Source organism: Leucoraja erinacea, chromosome 16 (assembly GCF_028641065.1).
Source record: "Leucoraja erinacea ecotype New England chromosome 16, Leri_hhj_1, whole genome shotgun sequence".
NCBI classification, from domain to species: Eukaryota; Metazoa; Chordata; class Chondrichthyes; order Rajiformes; family Rajidae; genus Leucoraja; species Leucoraja erinaceus.
This window is the reverse complement of record NC_073392.1, coordinates 45252352-45271935: the sequence shown is the minus strand read 5'-3', so window position 1 is coordinate 45271935 and position 19584 is coordinate 45252352. Positions and strand designations below refer to the sequence as shown.

The following is a 19584-nucleotide window of genomic DNA, read 5'->3' as shown; positions in this document are numbered from 1 at the left end:
ACAAGCCGAGTCTATCAAGTCTTTCTTCATATGAAAGTCCTGACATCCCAGGAATCAGTCTGGTTAACCTTCTCTGTACTCCCTCTATGGCAAGAATGTATTTGGCAAGGGAGATGGAGAGGGGGGAGGAGAGAGGGGAGGGGGAGAGAGGTGTAGGGGAGGGGGGGGGGAGGGGGAGGAGGGAGAGGGAGGAAGAGGGGTAAGGGAGGAGAGGGAGAAGAGTGTGGAGGGAGGGGGAAGAGAGGGGGAGAAGGGGGGGGGGGGAGAGGGATGGGGTGGGAGGAGGAGGGTAGGAGGGAGGGAGATGGAGAGGGGGAGGAGAGAGGTGTGGGGGAGGGGAGGAGAGGGATGGGGTAGGGGTAGAGAGTTTTCGGGGGGAGGGGGGTTGAGGGGGAAGTGTGTGGATGGGGGGGGAGGGGGAAGGTGGGGAGGGGGGTGGGGGAGAGAGGGATGGGGGGGGAGGAGGAGGAGGGGAGGAGAGGGAGGGGTGGGGGACAGGGGAGGAGAGAGGGATGGGGGGAGCGAGTGTGGGGGGATGGGGGGAGGGATGGGGAGGGAGGGGTGGGGGGGGTAAAGAGGGAAAAGAAAAAGGGGGGAGGGAGAGTGAGGAGAGGGGGGGGGGGGAGAGATGTGGAAGAGTGGGGAGGGAGGGAGGGGGAGAGGCTGCTGCAAAGGCATATGTAAATAGATCCATTCCGATTGGACATCTGTGAGCATTGGGCATTGTGACATCATACGATGGAACGTTCACCAACATTCTATGGGTGAGAAGCTGTTTTTTTTTAACATTTGGAGGGGGGGGGAGAAAGATTTTTTTTTAAATGTGTACATAAACACGACAAAATTTAATCAGAAGTGGATACTTGGAATGAAAATTGAAATCTCTACCGAAATGGAAAAAATCTGGATGTTCTGCGTCTGGTGTTGGCGCAGCAACGAATCAAAGGCTGGCAACCACAAGTCAGGCAGAAACACACACGGTGAGCCAGCCACAAAGTTTTATATATATACTAGACCAAGTGCAGACCCGTTGGGTCTTTTCCCCCAACGTGCGGTTGTGAGGGGGGAGGCGGCATGCAGCGTCACATGCTAACTACCCCCCCCTCCCCCCGCACTCATGCTTGATATTATATTAATATTATTAATTTGCTACTTTTACCCCATAACCACCCTAGAGGTAGAGGGAGGGAGTGGAGAGGGAGGGGGGGGGGGGGGGGGGGGGGGGAGGGAGGGGGGGACGGAGAGGAGGAGGGGGAAGGGGGGGAGGGAGGGACAGAGGGAGGAGGGGGGGTGAGAGGGGGGAGGGGGGGGGGTGGGAAGAGGAGAGAAAGAGAGAGGGATAGGGAGAGACAGGTGGAGAGAGAGAGATAGTGCCTTTTTTACTCAACCCAAACCACCATTTGCAGGCAGTGCTATTTTATTTTAAACTATCTATATTTTCATTTTCAAACCAAATTAAGGGTACTCACTGTGCTGTAGACATTTGAATGAATGCGTTTATTGTCATTGCACAATACTGTGCAACGAAATTCCATTACATCTCCTCCGGTTAAAAAAATACAAACACGACAACCATTGACACATATGTACACTTATTAGTAAAATAATAAATAAGTATTTAAAAAGAATTAAAAAGAATTTGGCGGCATTTCTTGGAATTACATTTTGCTTCCCCAGTTTTCTCTGTTGGAATTAAGCTCTTTTATCGCACAAGGGGAGAAAAACTATTTTTTAGTCTACCGGTGCGAGCCTTCAGAGACCTGAATCGCCTCCCAGAGGGTAGCAGAGTGAAAAGGTGGTTGGCAGGGTGGGATGTGTCCTGCTTGATGTTTGTGGCCCGGCGCAAGCATCGGGCCCTGTATACATCATCCAAGGAGGGCAGTTGGGTGTTTGTAATGCTCTGTGCAGTTTTTATAATTCCCTGCAGCGCCCTCCTCTCAACCACAGTGCAGCTAGCAAACCACACCAGGATTCCATAGGAGAGGATACTTTCCACGGCGCATCGGTAGAAGGACAGCAGCGGTGGCTGTGAGATGTTTGCTCTCCGCAGAGACCTCAGGAAATACAGCCGCTGATGTGACTTCTTCACGAGAGTGACGGTGTTCATTTGCCATTTGAGGTCCTGGGAGATGTTTATTCCCAGGAACTTAAAGCCAGTGGCTCTCTCCAACATGTCTCCTTTGATGTATAAGGGAGCAGGTTCCTCTCTCCTCTTACTCCTGAAGTCGACGTCCAGTTCTTTTGTCTTTGATGGGTTGAGTACCAGGTTGTTTTTGGTACACCAGACAGTCAGTTTTTGGACTTCATCCCTGTAGGCAGACTCGTCATCGTTATTTATCAGTCCCATCACAGTCGTGTCGTCCGCAAACCTGATGATCTTGTTTGTACTGTGTGTTGGTATACAGTCATAAGTGTATATTGTATACAAGATGGGACTCAGCACACAACCTTGTGGCCCTCCTGTGCTGAGCGTCAGGACTGGGGAGTAATTGGATCCCATCCTGACAGTCTGTGGGCGGTCTGTTCAGTGTCATTCAGAGCTCAGAGTGACAGAGACTAATTGACAGAGCTCCAGCTTGCAGAGATTAATTGAGGCACACCACTTCCTGGTTTTATAGTCCCTCCCCCTCCCACCAGCAGGAGCAGCAGAGAGAATGGGGAATTTTGTAAAAACATTAATATATCTGTCATTTTTCATCGACGGGAAAAATCCTCGGCACACATACGGCGGAGGGAGCTCCGAGCGAGGTGGCCAAAAATGACGGCCGTAGGTGGCGGCGTTCTCTCGGAAATCGCAGCACAGATGGCCAAAGCCGGTCAAGAACAGACTTTTAATAATATAGATATATATAAATACAACCACATACTCACACATATATGTACACACACATATATAATGTTTACTCTATGTGTTGGAAAGAACTGTAGATGCTGGTTCAAATTGAAGCTAGACACAAAGTGCTGGAGTAACTCAGTGGGACAGGCAGCATCTCTGGAGAGAAGGAATGGGCAACATTTCGGGTCAAGACCTTTTTCTATGATGTTCATGTGAACAATGCCACTCTGATGTACACGACAATAAACTAATTGGAAATCTATAATCTGCATGCATACTCACTGGAGTGAGTAATGGGAACATTCAAAGGGAATTGAATGTGAAAATGAGTGTTTAATGTGAATTTGAAAAAAGTGATGGTCTAGTGGTTAGAAGTAGACAATAGACAATAGACAACAGGTGCAGTAGGCCATTTGGCCCATCGAGCCATCACAGCCAATCAATGTGATCATGTCTGATCATCCTCAATTAGTACCCCGTACCTGCCTTCTCCGCATATCCCCTATATGTAAGAGCCCTATGTAGCTCTCTCTTGAAAGCATCCAGAGAACCTGCCTCCACCGCCCTCTGAGGCAGAGAATTCCACAGACTCACCACTCACTGTGAGAAAAAGTGTTTCCTCGTCTCCGTTCTTACTCCTTATTCTTAAATTGTGGCCCCTGGTTCTGGACTCCCCCAACATCGGGAACATGTTTCCTGCCTCTAGTGTGTCCAAGCCCTTAACAATCTTATATGTTTCAATGAGATGCCCTCTCATCCTTCTAAACTCCTGAGTGTACAAGCCCAGCCGCTCCATTCTCTCAGCATATGACAGTCCCGCCATCCCGAGAATTAACCTTGTAAACCTACGCTGCACTCCCTCAATTGCAAGAATGTCCTTCCTCAAATTAGGGGACCAAAACTGCACACAATACTCCAGGTGTGGTCTCACTGGGGCTCTGTACAACTGCAGAAGGACCTATTTGCTCCTATATTCGATTCCTCTTGTTATAAAGGCCAACATGCCATTCACTTTCTTCCCTGCCTGCTGTACCTGCATGCTTACTTTCATAGACTGATGTACATGGACCCCCAGATCCCGTTGTACTTCCCCTTTTCCCAACATGATGCCATTTAGATAGTAAGCTGCCTTCCTGTTTTTGCTACCAAAGTGGATAACCTCACATTTATCCGCTGTAAACTTCATCTGCCATGCATCTGCCCACTCCCCCAACCTGTCCAAGTCACCCTGCATTCTCATAGCAACATGTATTCTCATAGCAACAAAGTAACATGTTTTTATTAATTGTATGATCAAGTGCTAGGTAAAAAAGTTCATAGATGAAGTTGAATGCAGAACTTAAAAAGCAACTGTTCCCACCTTTCAGTCATTGCCTCAAGAAATAAGCACCAATGGCTGTTTGAAAGGATTCTACAGGCACAAACACGTTATATTATTCCTACTTCTCCTAAACAGTTGATGAATAGCACACTGTGTGCTGTTGGGTGAGAGGCTCTAGAAGTGACAATTTGTGAAAGAGAATTGTGCTTTTGTAACTTGGCAAAAATAACTTTTCATGGACATACCACACAGGAAAATATGAATTAACAACTCATTATTATAAGGGAAGGAATTCTCTTTAAATATTCAACTCTATTCCAATATTAAAAAATAAAACATAGAACAGTACAGCACAGGAACAAGCTCTTTGGCCCACAATGTCCATGCCAAACATGATGCCAACTTTCTTCTGCCACCTTCCATATGCCTGTGCCCATCTTAAACCCTATTAAATGCCACTATCGTATCTGCCTCCACCACCACCCGCGTTCCAGGCCCCCACCATTCTCTGTGTAAAAAACTTGACAGCACATCTCCTTCAAACTTTGATCCTCAAAACTGAAGGCCTGGTCCACTAAATATTTCCACCCTGGGAAAAGGTTGTGACTGTCTACTCTACTCATGCCCCTCATAACCTTATATACTTCTATAAGGTGTAAGCAGGTTAATAAATAAGGAATGCTTTTGTAAACTGTATTAACTTCAATCAATAAAATACCTTGGTGAAAGAGATATTTTGACACGATAGGTTCTGAATGCCTCGATAAAATAAGACGAGCTTGAACTTGCAATAATAAATTGGTATTTCTGAACAAGAAATGTGTTGACTGTCAATTAACTGGAAGTAGCAAAGAAAGAGGAAAAAATATATTAAAATTAAATGCAGCTGGCACAATACTTTTTAACATTGTGTTTCCAGGTATACTGTTTTCAAAATATATCCCTGAATATATCCCTGTTCGTTTTTTCGATCTCCACTCCTACAGGTTTGAAATCAGCTGAAAACCAGCAATATTGTTGCCCTATTTTCTGCAGAATCTAATGACACAATCAATGATATTCTCCATCAGGTTCTACACACAAGTAGCACTCCTGACACAGCTGTAGCTGTGTTCATGGCCAAGTTCTTGCAGCCTCATTCAAGATTCAAGATTCAAGATTCAATTTAATTGTCATTTGGACCCCTTGAGGTCCAAACGAAATGCCGTTTCTGCAGCCATACATTACAAACAAATAGACCCAAGACACAACATTATTTACATAAACATCCATCACATCGCTCATTGCCATTCCGCTGAGTTTTTCAACGGTATAACAAAAAATGTTGGAAACACAGCAGCTCAATCAACATCAATGAAGGGTAAAGATACCTTGTGATACCAATTTAAATAAAGATCAAAATGTTTTTTTAAATTATGGGTTAATAATTGGAAAGAAATTGATACTTAAATTTTGGAAAAATACAACCATACCAACTGTTAAAATGTGGATTCGGAATATGATGGACATAGCACGCCTTGAAGAAATGAGACTCCGACTAATAGATAAATATGACCAATTCTTAAGGAGTTGGTCTCCTTTCATCGACTTTTTGGAATCATGTGATGCAGCGGTACCGTAAAGATTGCTGATTTCAGTTCATGACGCGGATAGATCTACATCTCCGAATACAGATTTGAAAAATTCTCTTTTAAGGGGCCTTCTCTCCTATTTCTACTTTCCACTTTCTCTCTTTCTTTTTTATTTTTTATATACACACTTCACGTTTTTCTACTCTCTACCATCTATTTTTCCACTTTTTCCTATTTCTATTGTTTTCTTTTTCTTGTCCTGCTTACTTCCTTCTCATAACATAAAACTAGAGGTTGTACATAGAATGGATTACGGTATTACATAGTTGGCACCTAAAATTAGGTTCCACTGTATTGTTCTGTACTGTATTAACTTCTAATAAAATAAACAAAACAAAACAAAAAAAAGATACCTTATGATTCAGAGTTTAGTCCGCTTCATTGTCTCAAGGAGAAAATAAGTAAATTTGTGGGATTAAACAGAATAATAACAGAGGAACAAATATCAGGTTCCAAGGGAGAATGAAGCATGCTATTTAATCCAGCAGTATCTAGCAATATCCAATTCTAATGAAGGGATTGCACCTCAAAATGCAAATGCAATGTTTCTCTTGCCAGATGTTCCCCATTTCCAATTCCAATTTCCAACACACGCCGATAGACACATTATGCTGGAGTAACTCAGTGGCTCAGGCAGCATCTCTGGAGAAAAAGGATGGGTGACGCTTCGGGTCGGGATCTTTCCTCAGATGGAAACTTTCAGTCTGACGAAGGGTTGCAACCCGAAACATCATCCATTCTTTTTCACCAGAGATGCTGCCTGGCCCGTTGAGTTGTTCCAGCACTTTGTGTCTATCTTTAGTATAAACCAACATCTGCAGTTCCTTGTTTCTCCAACACACGCTGTTGTTAGCAACACAATGCAACCAAACCCAGCTGGATCACTGTGAAGGACGGTCCCGACCCGAAATATGCCGGTCCATTTCCCTCCACAGATGTGGCCTGACTTGCTGAATTCCTCCAGCAGGTTGTTTTTAAACCCAGTTGGTCAAATCTCAATTATAGGGTGGAAACCTGATTTAATCATATAATGAACTCTCACATGACTTGAGAATGGAACATCAGTGCCACTCACACCGCACTCCATATAAATGGGGGCCACAGTTGCAGATGTTTAATACTTAATTCCTCAATATTGGCTCTCCAATCATCCGTAGGATTTGTGTCTACTTCAATCCGAAGGGTATGTCATTGACTTCAGAGTATTAATTTCTTGTCACACATAATTATATGCTGAGCCCCTAAAATCTATTGGCCGTTGAATTATTAATGAATCAAACAGATGCAACAAACTTCAAAATTAATAGTAGTGTCTGGACTTGGAAAATATCCTAGCATCTTGTGTTCAGTTTGACGACAATCATTGTTACTCCAACTGCGACAAAGTTAATACATGAAAAATACCTGTTTAGATGCCAGAGTACAAACCCAGAGCCTTTCCAAAACAGGCGAATGTGTTTGTGTCTGAATCAACAGTATCATCCTTGGACCCATAAGGTTGCGAGTTCAAGTTTTACAGTACAATATTTCACATGAAAGGCCTTGATAGAGTGGATGTGGAGAGGATGTTTCACTAATGGGAGGGTCTACGACCAGAGGTCATAGCTTCAGAATAAAAGGATGTTCCTTTAGGAAGGAGATGAGGAGGAATTTCTGTAATCAGGGTGGTGAATCTGTAGAATGCATTGCTGCAAAAGGCTGTGGAGGCCATCAATGGATATTTTTAAGATATAGAGAGGTAGATAGATTCAGGATTACATGTGTATTATGGGGAGAAGGCAAGAGAATGGGGTTAAGAGGGGAAGACCAAACTTGATGGGCCGAATGGCCTAATTCTGCTCATGTCAGTTATACTATTATGAAAAGGATTCTCTTCCCACTAATGCTGCATAACCTGTTAAGAGTTTCCAACAATTTATATTTTTGTTTCGTGTTTCTAACATCTGAAATATTTTGCTTTTGCTTCAAAAACGGAGCCTAATTAGCACTAATTTCATCCATTCAGCTACTTCACAAAGACCTCAAAAATCTCTCTGTCCTTGGAGGCTTGAATGGCCAAACCAGTGCACATGAATCTGAAAATTAAAAACAAAAACGCTGCAGATGCTGCAAATCTGAACCAAAAACAGGAACGCTGGAAATACCTAGTAGGTCCGACAGCATCTGTGGGGGGAGACACAGAGTCAATGCATTAGAGTGGAGATCGTTTGCCAGAACTGAAAAGGAAACAAAAGATGGTTAAGCAACAGGGCTTGAGAGTTGAGCATCTTTGGTCTATTTTTCAGTTCTGACAAAGGATCTCCAACCTGTTCTTGGACAGCTTTGACAGTTTATCTTCACAAATGCACCCTGACTTTGAGTATTTCTAGTTTTCTGTTTTTGTGCAAGAAAAGCTGTCTGCCTTCTCATAAAATGGGTAAAAATGCATTGGTGAAAGAAATATTCTGACATGATAGGTTCTGAATGCCTCGGTAAAATAAGACGAGCTCGAACTTGCAATAATAAATTGGTATTTCTGAACAAGAAATCATTTGACTGTCAGTTAACTGGTAGCAGCAAAGAAATAGGGAAAAAAATATTAAAATGAAATGCAGCTGGCACAATACTTTAATTTTTTTTTTTTAATTTTACACTGTGGACAATCATCTTAAGTTTTCTTTAGAATGCAATGCATTTCTGTGCTGGAGGAACTCAGTGGGTCAGCCAGCATCTATGGAGGGAATGGGCAGACAACATTTCGGTCGAGATCTTTCTTCAGACTGTCTCCATTAATGTTGATGTAGCTGTATGGACCATACGTAGGCTGTAAATTGGCATTGGTAAATGTGCTATATGTGGGCTGTAATGGGGAGTGTAGGCTATGTTAGCTTTAGAGGTCAGCCATAAGTGACCCCAGCGGTATGAACATTGACTTCCACCCCAGCGGTATAAACATTGACTTCTCCAATTTCAGGTAGTCCTTGCTTTCTCCCTCCTTCCCCTCCCCAGCTCTCCCACAGCCTACTGTCTCCACTTCTTCCTTTCTTTTTCCCGTCCCCCCCCACCTCATTCTGAAGAAGGGTCTTGACTCGAAACGTCGCCTATTCCTTCACTCCCAAGATGCTGCCTCACCTGTCGAGTTTCTCCAGCATTTTCATCTACCTTAGATTAGCCGATTGGGTTATGCATATTTTTTGCATTGGCAATTTGGGCCACATGTAAACTAGATTGGCCATGTGTACACTGCAGATTGGAAGTGTGAGCCAAATGTAGACTATAGATTAGTAAATGGCCAGTTTTGGCTGCTGAGTTTATCAATTTTCATTTCGTAAAATGTCTCAAATATCTCCAGCCTCATTTCTGCTTCTTTATAAAGAATGAATGTAATGCCCCAAACGCACAGGATATCCCTTCAATGCAAAGGTTTTCAGTGAACTGTGCATATAACGCCGATTGGCTGCTCTGAAAACCTATTTACCCCCTCAAAAGGAACATGTAACATGATCATAGAGGGATTAGTCTGGGCCACTGCAAAACAGCAACCTCCAACTTCACCACCCAGCTTTTGCTGGGAGCCTGAGCAATGAAAATAATCCAGGCGAGACACAAAACGCTGGAATAACTCAGTGGGACAGGCCGCATCTCTGGATAGAAAGAATGGGTAACATTACAGGTCAAGACTCTTCTTCAGACTCGACCCGAAGTGTCATCCATTTCTTCTATCCAGAGATGCCGCCTGAGTTACCCCAGCATTTTGTGCCTATCTTCGGTTTTAACCAGCATCTGCAGTTCCTTCCTACAACGGAAGAATCCAGGCCTTATATTTCAAAGAGTACAATTGCAAACACTCTTTTATCATGAAGCAATATCGACTGTACAAATGGTTGCTTTGTGTTTATAGTCAACACAGCTTCTGACCCCGTCTTTGGGAAAGGTGGTGAGAAATTGTACCAGGGCCTGAGGCATTGCTTAGGGAGCATTTGAAAAACTAGAGCTAATTCTCAATGCTCACCTTCATTGGGAACTGTTTGCTGTCAGTTCAAGGGAAGCCAGACTTGACAGCACACATTGAAAATAACAACACTAAGCTCTCACAGATGCAGAAGGGAACTTTGCTCAATGTGTTAAGGCAAAAACGACTTTCTTTTCCTCAAAAGTTTGATCAAAGCCCAGTTCAAACCAACTCCAAGTAATGAAACAAATCCCTGAATTCGTATTGTCTTCACTTGGATCATATTATTTTATGCTTCACACCAAAGAAAAGAAAACAGAATTGCTAAACCCGAAGATACAATGTTAAAAGCAAAGTAATGCCCGTTTCAAACACAAATGGTGCAAATTTGTCTTACTACATCTGATTCTAATCTTATCATAAACTCTCTGTTCTTTACTTAAATCCAGCATTCTTCCTTAACATTCTCCTTTCCTATGTAGGAATCTATCTGGCAAATATAGGGTCCTAAGGTCATGTGGGAGGAGCAGAATTAGGCCCAGTCTACTCTGCCATTCAATCATAGCTGACCTATCTCTCCCTCCTAACCCCATTCTCCTGCCTTCTCCCCATAACCACTGATACCCGTACTAATCGATCTATCTAAAGTATCCTCTGACTTGGCTTCCACAGCCTTCTATGGCAAGGAATTCCACAGATTCACTACCCTCTGACTAAAGAAATTCCTCCTCATCTCCTTCCTAAAGGAATGTCCATTAATTCTGAGGCTATGACCTCTAGTCCTAGACTTTCCCACTAGTAGAAACATCCTCTCCACAGCCGCTCTATCCAAGCCTTAAACTAAAACAAAAATTGTGATTTAAGAAATAGTCTTAGAGTCCAAATAACCTTAATTTGCATGGAACCAAAATATTTTTCCAGGCTAGATTTTGCCCTCTGAATAGTTGCTAGTGTTTTGTAGTTACTGAAGGCATCATGAATATTGGCTATTTGGTAGTTTATTTGCAAGATAGATTCCTACGTAGGAAAGGAGAATGTTAAGGAAGAATGCTGGGTTCTTAGAATAGTTGATATTATTTTAGCTGGGATTTATGTTTGTTCAATTGTATTATAGTTATCTGAATTGTGCAACGCTGCCTTCTTTTAAACATATTAACAACATTTTCTCACCTCTGAGTCAAGGATACTTCACCAGTTCTTGTCTTGATGGGAGTCTGTCCCCTAAAATAAGATTTGGGCTGAGCCTTCTTTCTCTAAAACCCTGCAAATTATTCTCTCTCAAGTACTGATGCATTTTGATTGATTCTATCTCCAGAAGCCATGCATAACATCATGAGAGGAATAGTGTAGGAAGGTTCTGAAGAAGGGTCTCGACCCGAAACGTCACCCATTCCTTTTCTCCAGAGATGCTGCTTGTCCTACTGAGGTACTCCAGCTTGTTGTGCCTATCACAGAGTCTCTTGCCCAGGATAGGGGAATCGAGAACTAGAGGATATTGGTTTAAGGTGAAGGGAGAAAGATTTAATAGGAACCCGAGGGGTAACTTTTTCACACAAAGTGTGATGGGTGTGTGGAGGTATATTCATAGACAGGTACATTCATAGGACAAGGTTTTGAGGGATATGGGCCAAATGCAGGCAGGTGGGACTAGTGTAGATGGGACATGTTGATCGGTGTGGGCAGTTTGGGCTGAAGGGCCTGTTTCCACACTGTATTACTCTATGACTATAACTCCATAACTGTGAGTTTTAGATCACAAGTGCTCTGCCTATGACAACATATTTCCTCACATCCCTCTTGTAGCTTTTGCCTCAAACTAATACTGCCACTGATAGAGTTGGCAAACTAATACTAGGCTTGATAGATCATTCAGATTATCCAAGTTCCATTGGAGCGACTCTTCCTCTCTGAATAGCCTCTCTATTATCTATTGCTATATAATCTGAATGGAAAATAGCCAATATTCATGATGCCTTAAGGGCTCAAAATTAAACTCTTCCCATCTTGGCCTTATGGCAACTTTCATTCAGAATCTAATCTTGACCTTCTACCCCACCTTCTTTGCAGCACAACCCAGTGGGTTCATGTAGGTACACTTACATAGCCACGGTTCTTTGCTCAGCTAACCACCTCACGAGTTCCAGTGAAAGATCATTGCCCAGAAACTCTAATTACACTTCTCTCACTAAATGCCGCCTGGCTTGTTGACTATTTCTAACGTTTTCGGTTTCTATTTAAAATAAAGACGCATAATATGTCCACCAGGTTCAAGAGCTTCTTCTCAACAACCATCAGACTCTTGAACACTAACAACACTAACCAATGAACTAAGCACTAAGGACTTTGGGCTTTTTTTGTACTGGTATAGGGCCTTTTTTACATTTTTTGAATTTTTTTTTAGTATCATAAGATCAGGTGACAAGAGTAGAATTAGGCCATTCAGCCCATCAAGTCTACTCCGCCATTCAATCATAGCTGATCTATCTCTCCCATCTAACCCCATTATCCTACTTTCTCCCCAATCATATATCATCTATGTGAATTGTGCCTATTATGCTGCTGGAAGTAAGAATTTAATTGTTGTAAGGTCAGTACATACGACAATTAAAGACTCTCTTGATTTTACACATATTCCTAAAATCCTCTGACGCTTAAATTGTTTATCCTCTTGACCCCTCAGTCCTCTTCCCATTTATTTAATCACCGTAATTGAGGGATGGATTACAGTCATTGATCACGGGGAGCGTGGTCTCACACAAATCGGAAATGAAGGGTCTTCCTTCGTTAGAATGACATTACCTAGACCCCCAGCTGCAATCATTCTTCCTCCAACGTGACCCACAGAAAAATCTGCACGCTTCTCCCTCATCCGTGTGGAGCGGGACTGTTTCAACCAATTTCCTAAAAAAAAAGTAAATGTGCATTAAACAGGAGAAACTACAATTGCCAATGAAGTTGACAAACGGTGATTTTTATACCCGGTCACTGAAATGTTGCTGTGAACATTATTTAGAAAATGTGAATCTGCTAATCAGTGAATCAAAAACTGTAATTACTCTCCCTGGTAAATTGAAAGTAATCATCACCACTACTTCATTAATATAATCTAAGAAAATGTAGGTTAATCACCAAATTATTTTTTTCCCATTGTGATACCATTAGCATTCCTCTTGGCTAAGTCTGACTTGAACGGATTTGCAGATCAATGCCTTGGGGCTTTCCTTTATTAAATTGGTCAATTACAACAACCTCAAGTTTAATAGTCTGGTCTTTTAATGAAATAAGTTAACTTCCACTCTTATGGTGAAACAGACCATCAAATTTCCCTAAAATAAAATATCGATGCAATATCCTTTTTATTTGTCCTTCAGATTGTCTTCAGATGGATTTGAAGGATGTTCTAACTTAGATTATTTAATCTGGAATGCAGGACGTTAAGGGGAGACCTGATAGAAGTATATAAGATTACGAGAGGCACAGATAGACAGTATTAAAGAAAACTTTAAAACACACCACAAAGATCAGGTAATCAGGACTTTATTTAATAGCATCAAATTCAATGATCACTGGGAACACGCGAGCAGATTGTTCCTCGAAGTCAAGTAATCTTAATATACAGTTTCTCCCTTTGATTTGTTGTTTACTATTGCAGACACTTAAGCAGTTATTCCTTCTTTGGTTTAATTTAGTTTAGAGATACAGCACGGAAACAGGCCCTTTGGCCCACCAGGTCCGTACCGACCAGCGATGCCCGCACATCAACACTATCCTACACACACCAGGGATAAATTACATTTATACCAAGACAATTAACCTTCAAACTGGTACGTCTTTGGAGTGTGGGAGGAAACCGAAGATCTCGGAGAAAACCCATGTGGTCACAGGGCGAACGTATAAACTCCATACAGACAGGACCCATAGTTGGGATCGAACCCGGGTCTCCAGCGCTGCAAGCGGTGTAAGGCAGCAACTCTACCGCTGCGCCACCGTACCGCCCAGAATGGTCCTACAACAATTATAAATCATGCACCTCTTACAGACACTGAGCAACAAACACAGCTCAATCCAACGCCCATGGCAGCTAAACAGATGTCCTTTTAATCTCAATGTACTTATGTTATCTAACAACTGTCAGAAACCTTTACCCTGGGTTGAAATGCCAAAGTGATTTGGGAAAGTTGGGTTAATCGGCAAATGCATGGCAGATGCAGTGTAACATTTAGAGGTTATTCATTTTGATCCAAAAAAGATTGTTCATCATATGAATGGTGATAGATTAGGTGATGGGGTAGATGCAACGAGACCTGACTGTCCTTATTCTTCAGTCACTGAATGTAAGTCTACAGTTGCAGCAGCTGATTGGAATGAAAATGATACATTCAGCCTCATTGCAAGTAGATGTGAGTACAGGAGCAAGGACGTGCAGGGCCTTGGTGAGACCTTATCTGAAGTTTATCTGAAGAAGAATGTTCTTGCAACAACATGGAGAGTTACGAGACTGGCATATAAAGATGGATTAGGTCAGTTAGGCCTGTATTCACTGGGGTAGAGAGGAATAAGAGGAGATCCAATAAAAAGCCTACACAATTCTAATAGGACAAGACACACTAGATCCATCTAGGTCATTGCCAATGTCTGGAGAGTGCAGAGGAAGAGGATCGCAGCTTAAGGATATGGAGTGTACAACTTGCAGCTAAAGTTAAGAAAAGTTACTTCAACCAGACGGTGGTACATCTGAGGAATTCACTGAGGAAGTTAATGACTTGGCAGTGAAGGCCAAGTCATTTAACTGTATTCCGGAATGAGCGAGCTGTATTTCCTACTGCTGAATGAATCAGTGGATACAGGGAGAAGGTTGGAATAGGGTAATGGAGTGGATAATCAGCTGTGATCATGTGGAATGGTGCATTGGGCCTGAACGACTGACTGCTCCTATTCTCTGTGCTTCCAACCAGCTGCGACTTACGTGAGAGTGGCAACGAGATTTCAATCACAAACCTAACAACTGGAAAGTTGGCCAACCACAGCTTCCTTGGCGAGGCAGCTGCCTGCTGCCGCTGAATACAATCTCATCGAGGTCTTTGTGCAAGCATTCAAGGCAGAGGATTTGCTGAACGAGCTGCCTTTGCTTCTCAACTTGAGGTGAAAATTATAATTTAATTTATATGAAAACGGAGCTGCTGCCGGAGACACGATCCAACACTGATTGTTGGCGCCTATATTAGTTTCCGATTGCAACATCAGTAATGTTAACTCTTTCCAGCAGCAGCAGCAGCAGCAGCAGCAGCAGCAGCAGTATTTAAGTGTGATTTTCCTAACAGATTAACTCAATATTTCATTTGACAGTTGACAACATTTAACTTTGATTAATATTGGCTAACATTTAACACGATGGCTTAGATTTTACTTCGGAGTCACGTGAGTGACTTCGTGAAGAACCCCGCTACGGCGCATGCGTGTCATATCGCATACACGCATTGAACGCGTCGCACCTGGGGAGGACGTCCCCTTGAACGGGAGAATTGAAAAAGCCGACGGACGGCAGGTAAGTGACTCTGCATTTTCACCCTGTATAGCAAATGGACAGAGCAACACGCAGAAAGGCTGTGAAGAAGCTGCAGGACGTCAGCGGCGAAGGTGCCGGGGACCCGCAGCAGCAGCCGCCGGCACAGGCAGCTTGTACTGAGACAGCTGTGCCAGATTTAAACCCCGCGCCGGGAAAAACAAATTCTAGACCGGGCGGGAAGGCAAAACGGAAAACCTATCACTGCGAAAGTGAGCTGGAAAAGTCGCCGGATAATACTTATCTATACCGCAATAACGATGACCAGCTGCAGGGTATAGAGCAGCCAGCAGCGACCACATCTGCAGAGCTCGGAAACCAGTACGAGTGGCTGCAGCATGTGGGGCCGTCATCAACATGTTCCGACGAGTACCGGGACGGCGAACAACGGCACTTGGAGCGGCCGGGAGCAACCAGAGCCGGTAGGCATGGGGACCGGCTGCGACAAAAACCGCGTGCGACTAGTGCCCGAGAGCACGAAAGTCGGCAGGAGCGGTGGGATAAAAATAAACACCCGCGATCGACCAGTGCCGGAGAGCACGTAAGTCGGCTGGAGCGGTTGTGGGAGGAATTTCTCCACAGTGCCAGGCTCCAGAATATGGATAAAAGCCACACAGGCAAAGGTGTAAGTCCCTCAGCACATTGCCAGAAAAGGCTGCTGGACATTTCATCCTCCTCTGAAGAGGGTGTTCAAGGGCTGCCTGAGTCAGACTCTGAACAAGAGTCAGAGCCACGTTCCCATATGGAGGATGAGGGAACACAGTTGCTGGACATGGTGGGCAAATATTTCCAGCAAGAACAGACTGGCAAAGACCTAGAGGCCAGGATGGCTGCCAGCATTGATTACATGACTACTCATCACCTGCAAACCAATACCTTAGCTGAGGTATTGGCAAGACATTTACCTCCGGGAAATTGTGCGGCTCTGAATGTGGCCAGTGTTAACCGAAGTATTTGGAGACACGTTGGTCAGGCAATCAGGAGTCAAGATATCAAAATACAAAACGCTCTTAAAGGTCTCTCGGCGGGTATAACAGCTTTGGCCCGTACGCTAGAGAACGTTGACATGACAAATGACCTTAAAGACGCTTTAGCACTTTTTTGCAACGTTCAATTTGAACTTAACAACATTAGGAAAGGGGCTATTCAGCCAGCTCTGGATCCAAAATTTGCAATCCTGTGCAAGCAGAAAGCCATAAAACCCCAAACCTTGTTGTTTGGGGGTGACCTGTCGAAACAGGTCAAAGATTTGGAAGAGGAGGCCAAAACTTTGGGCCTAATTAGAGCGACCAAAGGATATCTCGGCAAACGATATCATCCTTATGGGACTCCTAAAAAAGGAAGTACTAATATTTATAGTACGAAAAATTGGAGAGAGGCCAGAGGTAACCAGCAGCAGCGTCCTTTTTTAGGGGTTGGCCCGGGACGCCCACAATGGAAAATGCGCAAGCCTCCACTTCAACATCTACCCCACCCTCAACCTCAAGGCCCTCCGCAACCTCGGTTGAAACCGAGAAAGTAACAAAATTTCCACCGATAACCATGGAGGTAGGTGGGTCTGTGCCTCAAAAATTAATAAGGAGCACGGAACTTGGAGGGAGGTTGCAATTTCATTTGGAAGCATGGTGTAATTTAACTATGGATAGGTATATCCTTAGCAGTATTAAGGGATATCTGATAGAGTTTATACACATACAAAACCCTCCAGTACAACATACACCGGACAGAACTTACATGCTTACCAAATTAGACAAAGCTAAAGCTCATATTGAACTACAAAGGTTGTTCACTAAAGGAGTAATTGAAAAAACCAAACATGAACAACAGGAATTTGTCTCAAATATATTTATTAGACATAAGAAAGATGGGGGTTGCCGTATTATTATTGATTTATCAACGCTTAATAATTTTGTACAATATGTTCATTTTAAAATGGATACTTTTAGCACTGCTACAGAGTTAGTGTTGGCAGGCTACTTTATGGCAAGTATTGATCTTCGAGATGCTTACTATACGGTACCCATCAGAGGCGAACACAGACGGTTTTTGAAATTTAACTGGATGGGTCAGCTTTGGCAATACAAGGCGCTACCAAACGGGCTAACGTCAGCCCCTAGATTATTCACAAAAATTCTTAAACCAGCCTTGGCATTCCTTAGACAACAAAACTATAGAGTTATGGCATATTTGGATGATATCTTGATTGTGGGGAAAACTTATGAATTGGCTAGTAAGGCAGTGGTTGCCACAACACAATTGATGGAACATCTGGGATTCATTATCCATCCAATTAAGTCAAGACTAACACCAGCTACTAATATTGATTACTTAGGGTTCACCATTAACACACTTGATATGTTAGTAACTTTACCTATAGGGAAAGCTACGGAGTTACAAAAGGATTGCACAGAGCTTATTAATACCTTTAAACCATCCATTAGACGGGTAGCCAGGATTATTGGGAAAATTATAGCCACGTTTCCTGCCATTCAATTTGGACGATTACATTACCAAAATTTACAGAGAGAAAAAATTAGAGCACTCAAAATTAATAGAGGCCATTTTGATAGGCCAATGGAGCTAACAATAAGAGCCATAAAAGAACTACAATGGTGGGAACACAATGTTAAATATAGCTCCAACCCAATAGTTATTCCAAACCCATCTGTGGTATTACAAACAGATGCCAGTGCAATTGGTTGGGGAGCAACGGATACCATCTCGAGCTGTGGAGGGAGATGGAATATACAGGAAACTAACCTACTTAACACTAAGGGTATAAATTACTTAGAAATGTTGAGTGCCTTTTATGGTCTAAAATCTTATTGCTCGGGAATGATTCACCAGCATGTTAGATTGCAGATAGATAATACCACGGTGGTGGCATATATAAATCATATGGGTGGAAATATATCAACATCCTGTGATGAATTGGCGAACTCTATTTGGCAATGGTGTATCCAAAGGAATATTTGGTTATCGGCTACGTATCTACCAGGGATACTTAATTCAGTGGCAGACGCCAGGTCACGAAAATTTAATGAAAATACGGAATGGATGTTAGACAGAACGATATTTGCTGAAATCACAGCAAAGTACGGAATGCCGGATATTGATCTTTTTGCATCCAGGTTAAATCATCAGTTACCAAGGTATATATCATGGGAACCAGATCCTGGGGCAGAAGCTACAGATGCATTCTCACTGCACTGGGGGAAATGGTTCATTTATGCATTTCCTCCTTTCTGCCTCATCAATCGGGTACTACGGAAAATTCAACTAGACTCGGCATCTGGGATTCTCATAGTACCTGATTGGCCTACCCAACCATGGTTCTCGGTGCTTCAGGATTTGGTGCTAACACCATATATTACTTTAAGACATAGTCCTCAGTTGCTGGTGCATCCGGTGACTCAGGACAGCCATCCTTGCCATAATTATCTGAATTTATTGGTTTGTAGACTCTGAAAGAACCACTTCGGGATATGGGTCTATCTGATAGAACTGTGGACATGATCACAGCAGCACAGAGAACTTCGACTCAAAAACAGTATTTATGTCATATTAAGAAATGGACTAAATACTGCCTGGATAACAATCTAGACCACAGAAAGATGGATGTTCCAGCTGTGCTAGAATTTCTCACAAGCCTGCACTATGAAGGACTCAGTTACAGCACGGTCAATAGTGCTAGGAGTGCCTTGTCGAGTTATTTATGGGAAGGCACAGAAAGACAGGCTGTGGGCTCACATCCTCTAGTAGTAAAACTGTTACGAGGCATCTTTAACACAAACCCACCAAGGGCTAGATATAGCCAAATCTGGGATGTGAGTGTAGTCCTAACCATGTTACGGAATTGGTCACCGGCTACAGCATTAACGCTGAACAAACTCACTATGAAAATGGTAATGCTAATGGCGCTGGTCACAGCGCAAAGGGTCCAGTCATTGCAGAAATTAAGATTGGATAACTTCACTGAGGCGACAGGAAGTTTGATTTTCGTGATCCAGGACCTTATTAAGCAAAATAGACCAGGATCAGCGGGTCAGGTCATAGAGTTCATAGCCTATCCGCAGGACGAACGCCTCTGTGTAGTGAAACACATTGTGTTATATATTGACAGAACAAGGGCTATCAGAGGCAATGAAAAGGCTCTTTTGATTAGCCATAAGAAGCCGTACCATAAAGTCTCGACTCAGACCATTTCACGGTGGCTGAGATATTGCTTAATTCAGGCAGGAGTGGACACTAATGTATTCAAATCTCACTCCACCAGGGCTGCAGCTACATCAGCAGCTAATC

The 19584-nt window shown here is 43.0% G+C and overlaps 1 protein-coding gene across 3 annotated transcripts in view; it reads right to left on the bottom strand.

Annotated features, from left to right (window-relative positions):
- LOC129704902 (kelch domain-containing protein 8B-like) overlaps positions 1-19584 on the bottom strand; it is a 145281-nt gene that overhangs the window by 14354 nt on the left and 111343 nt on the right. For all 3 annotated transcript variants that reach the window (XM_055648312.1, XM_055648313.1, XM_055648311.1), the window contains one exon: positions 12519-12620. In XM_055648312.1, the coding sequence (XP_055504287.1) occupies positions 12519-12620 (102 nt within the window). The remainder of the gene's footprint in view (positions 1-12518; positions 12621-19584) is intronic.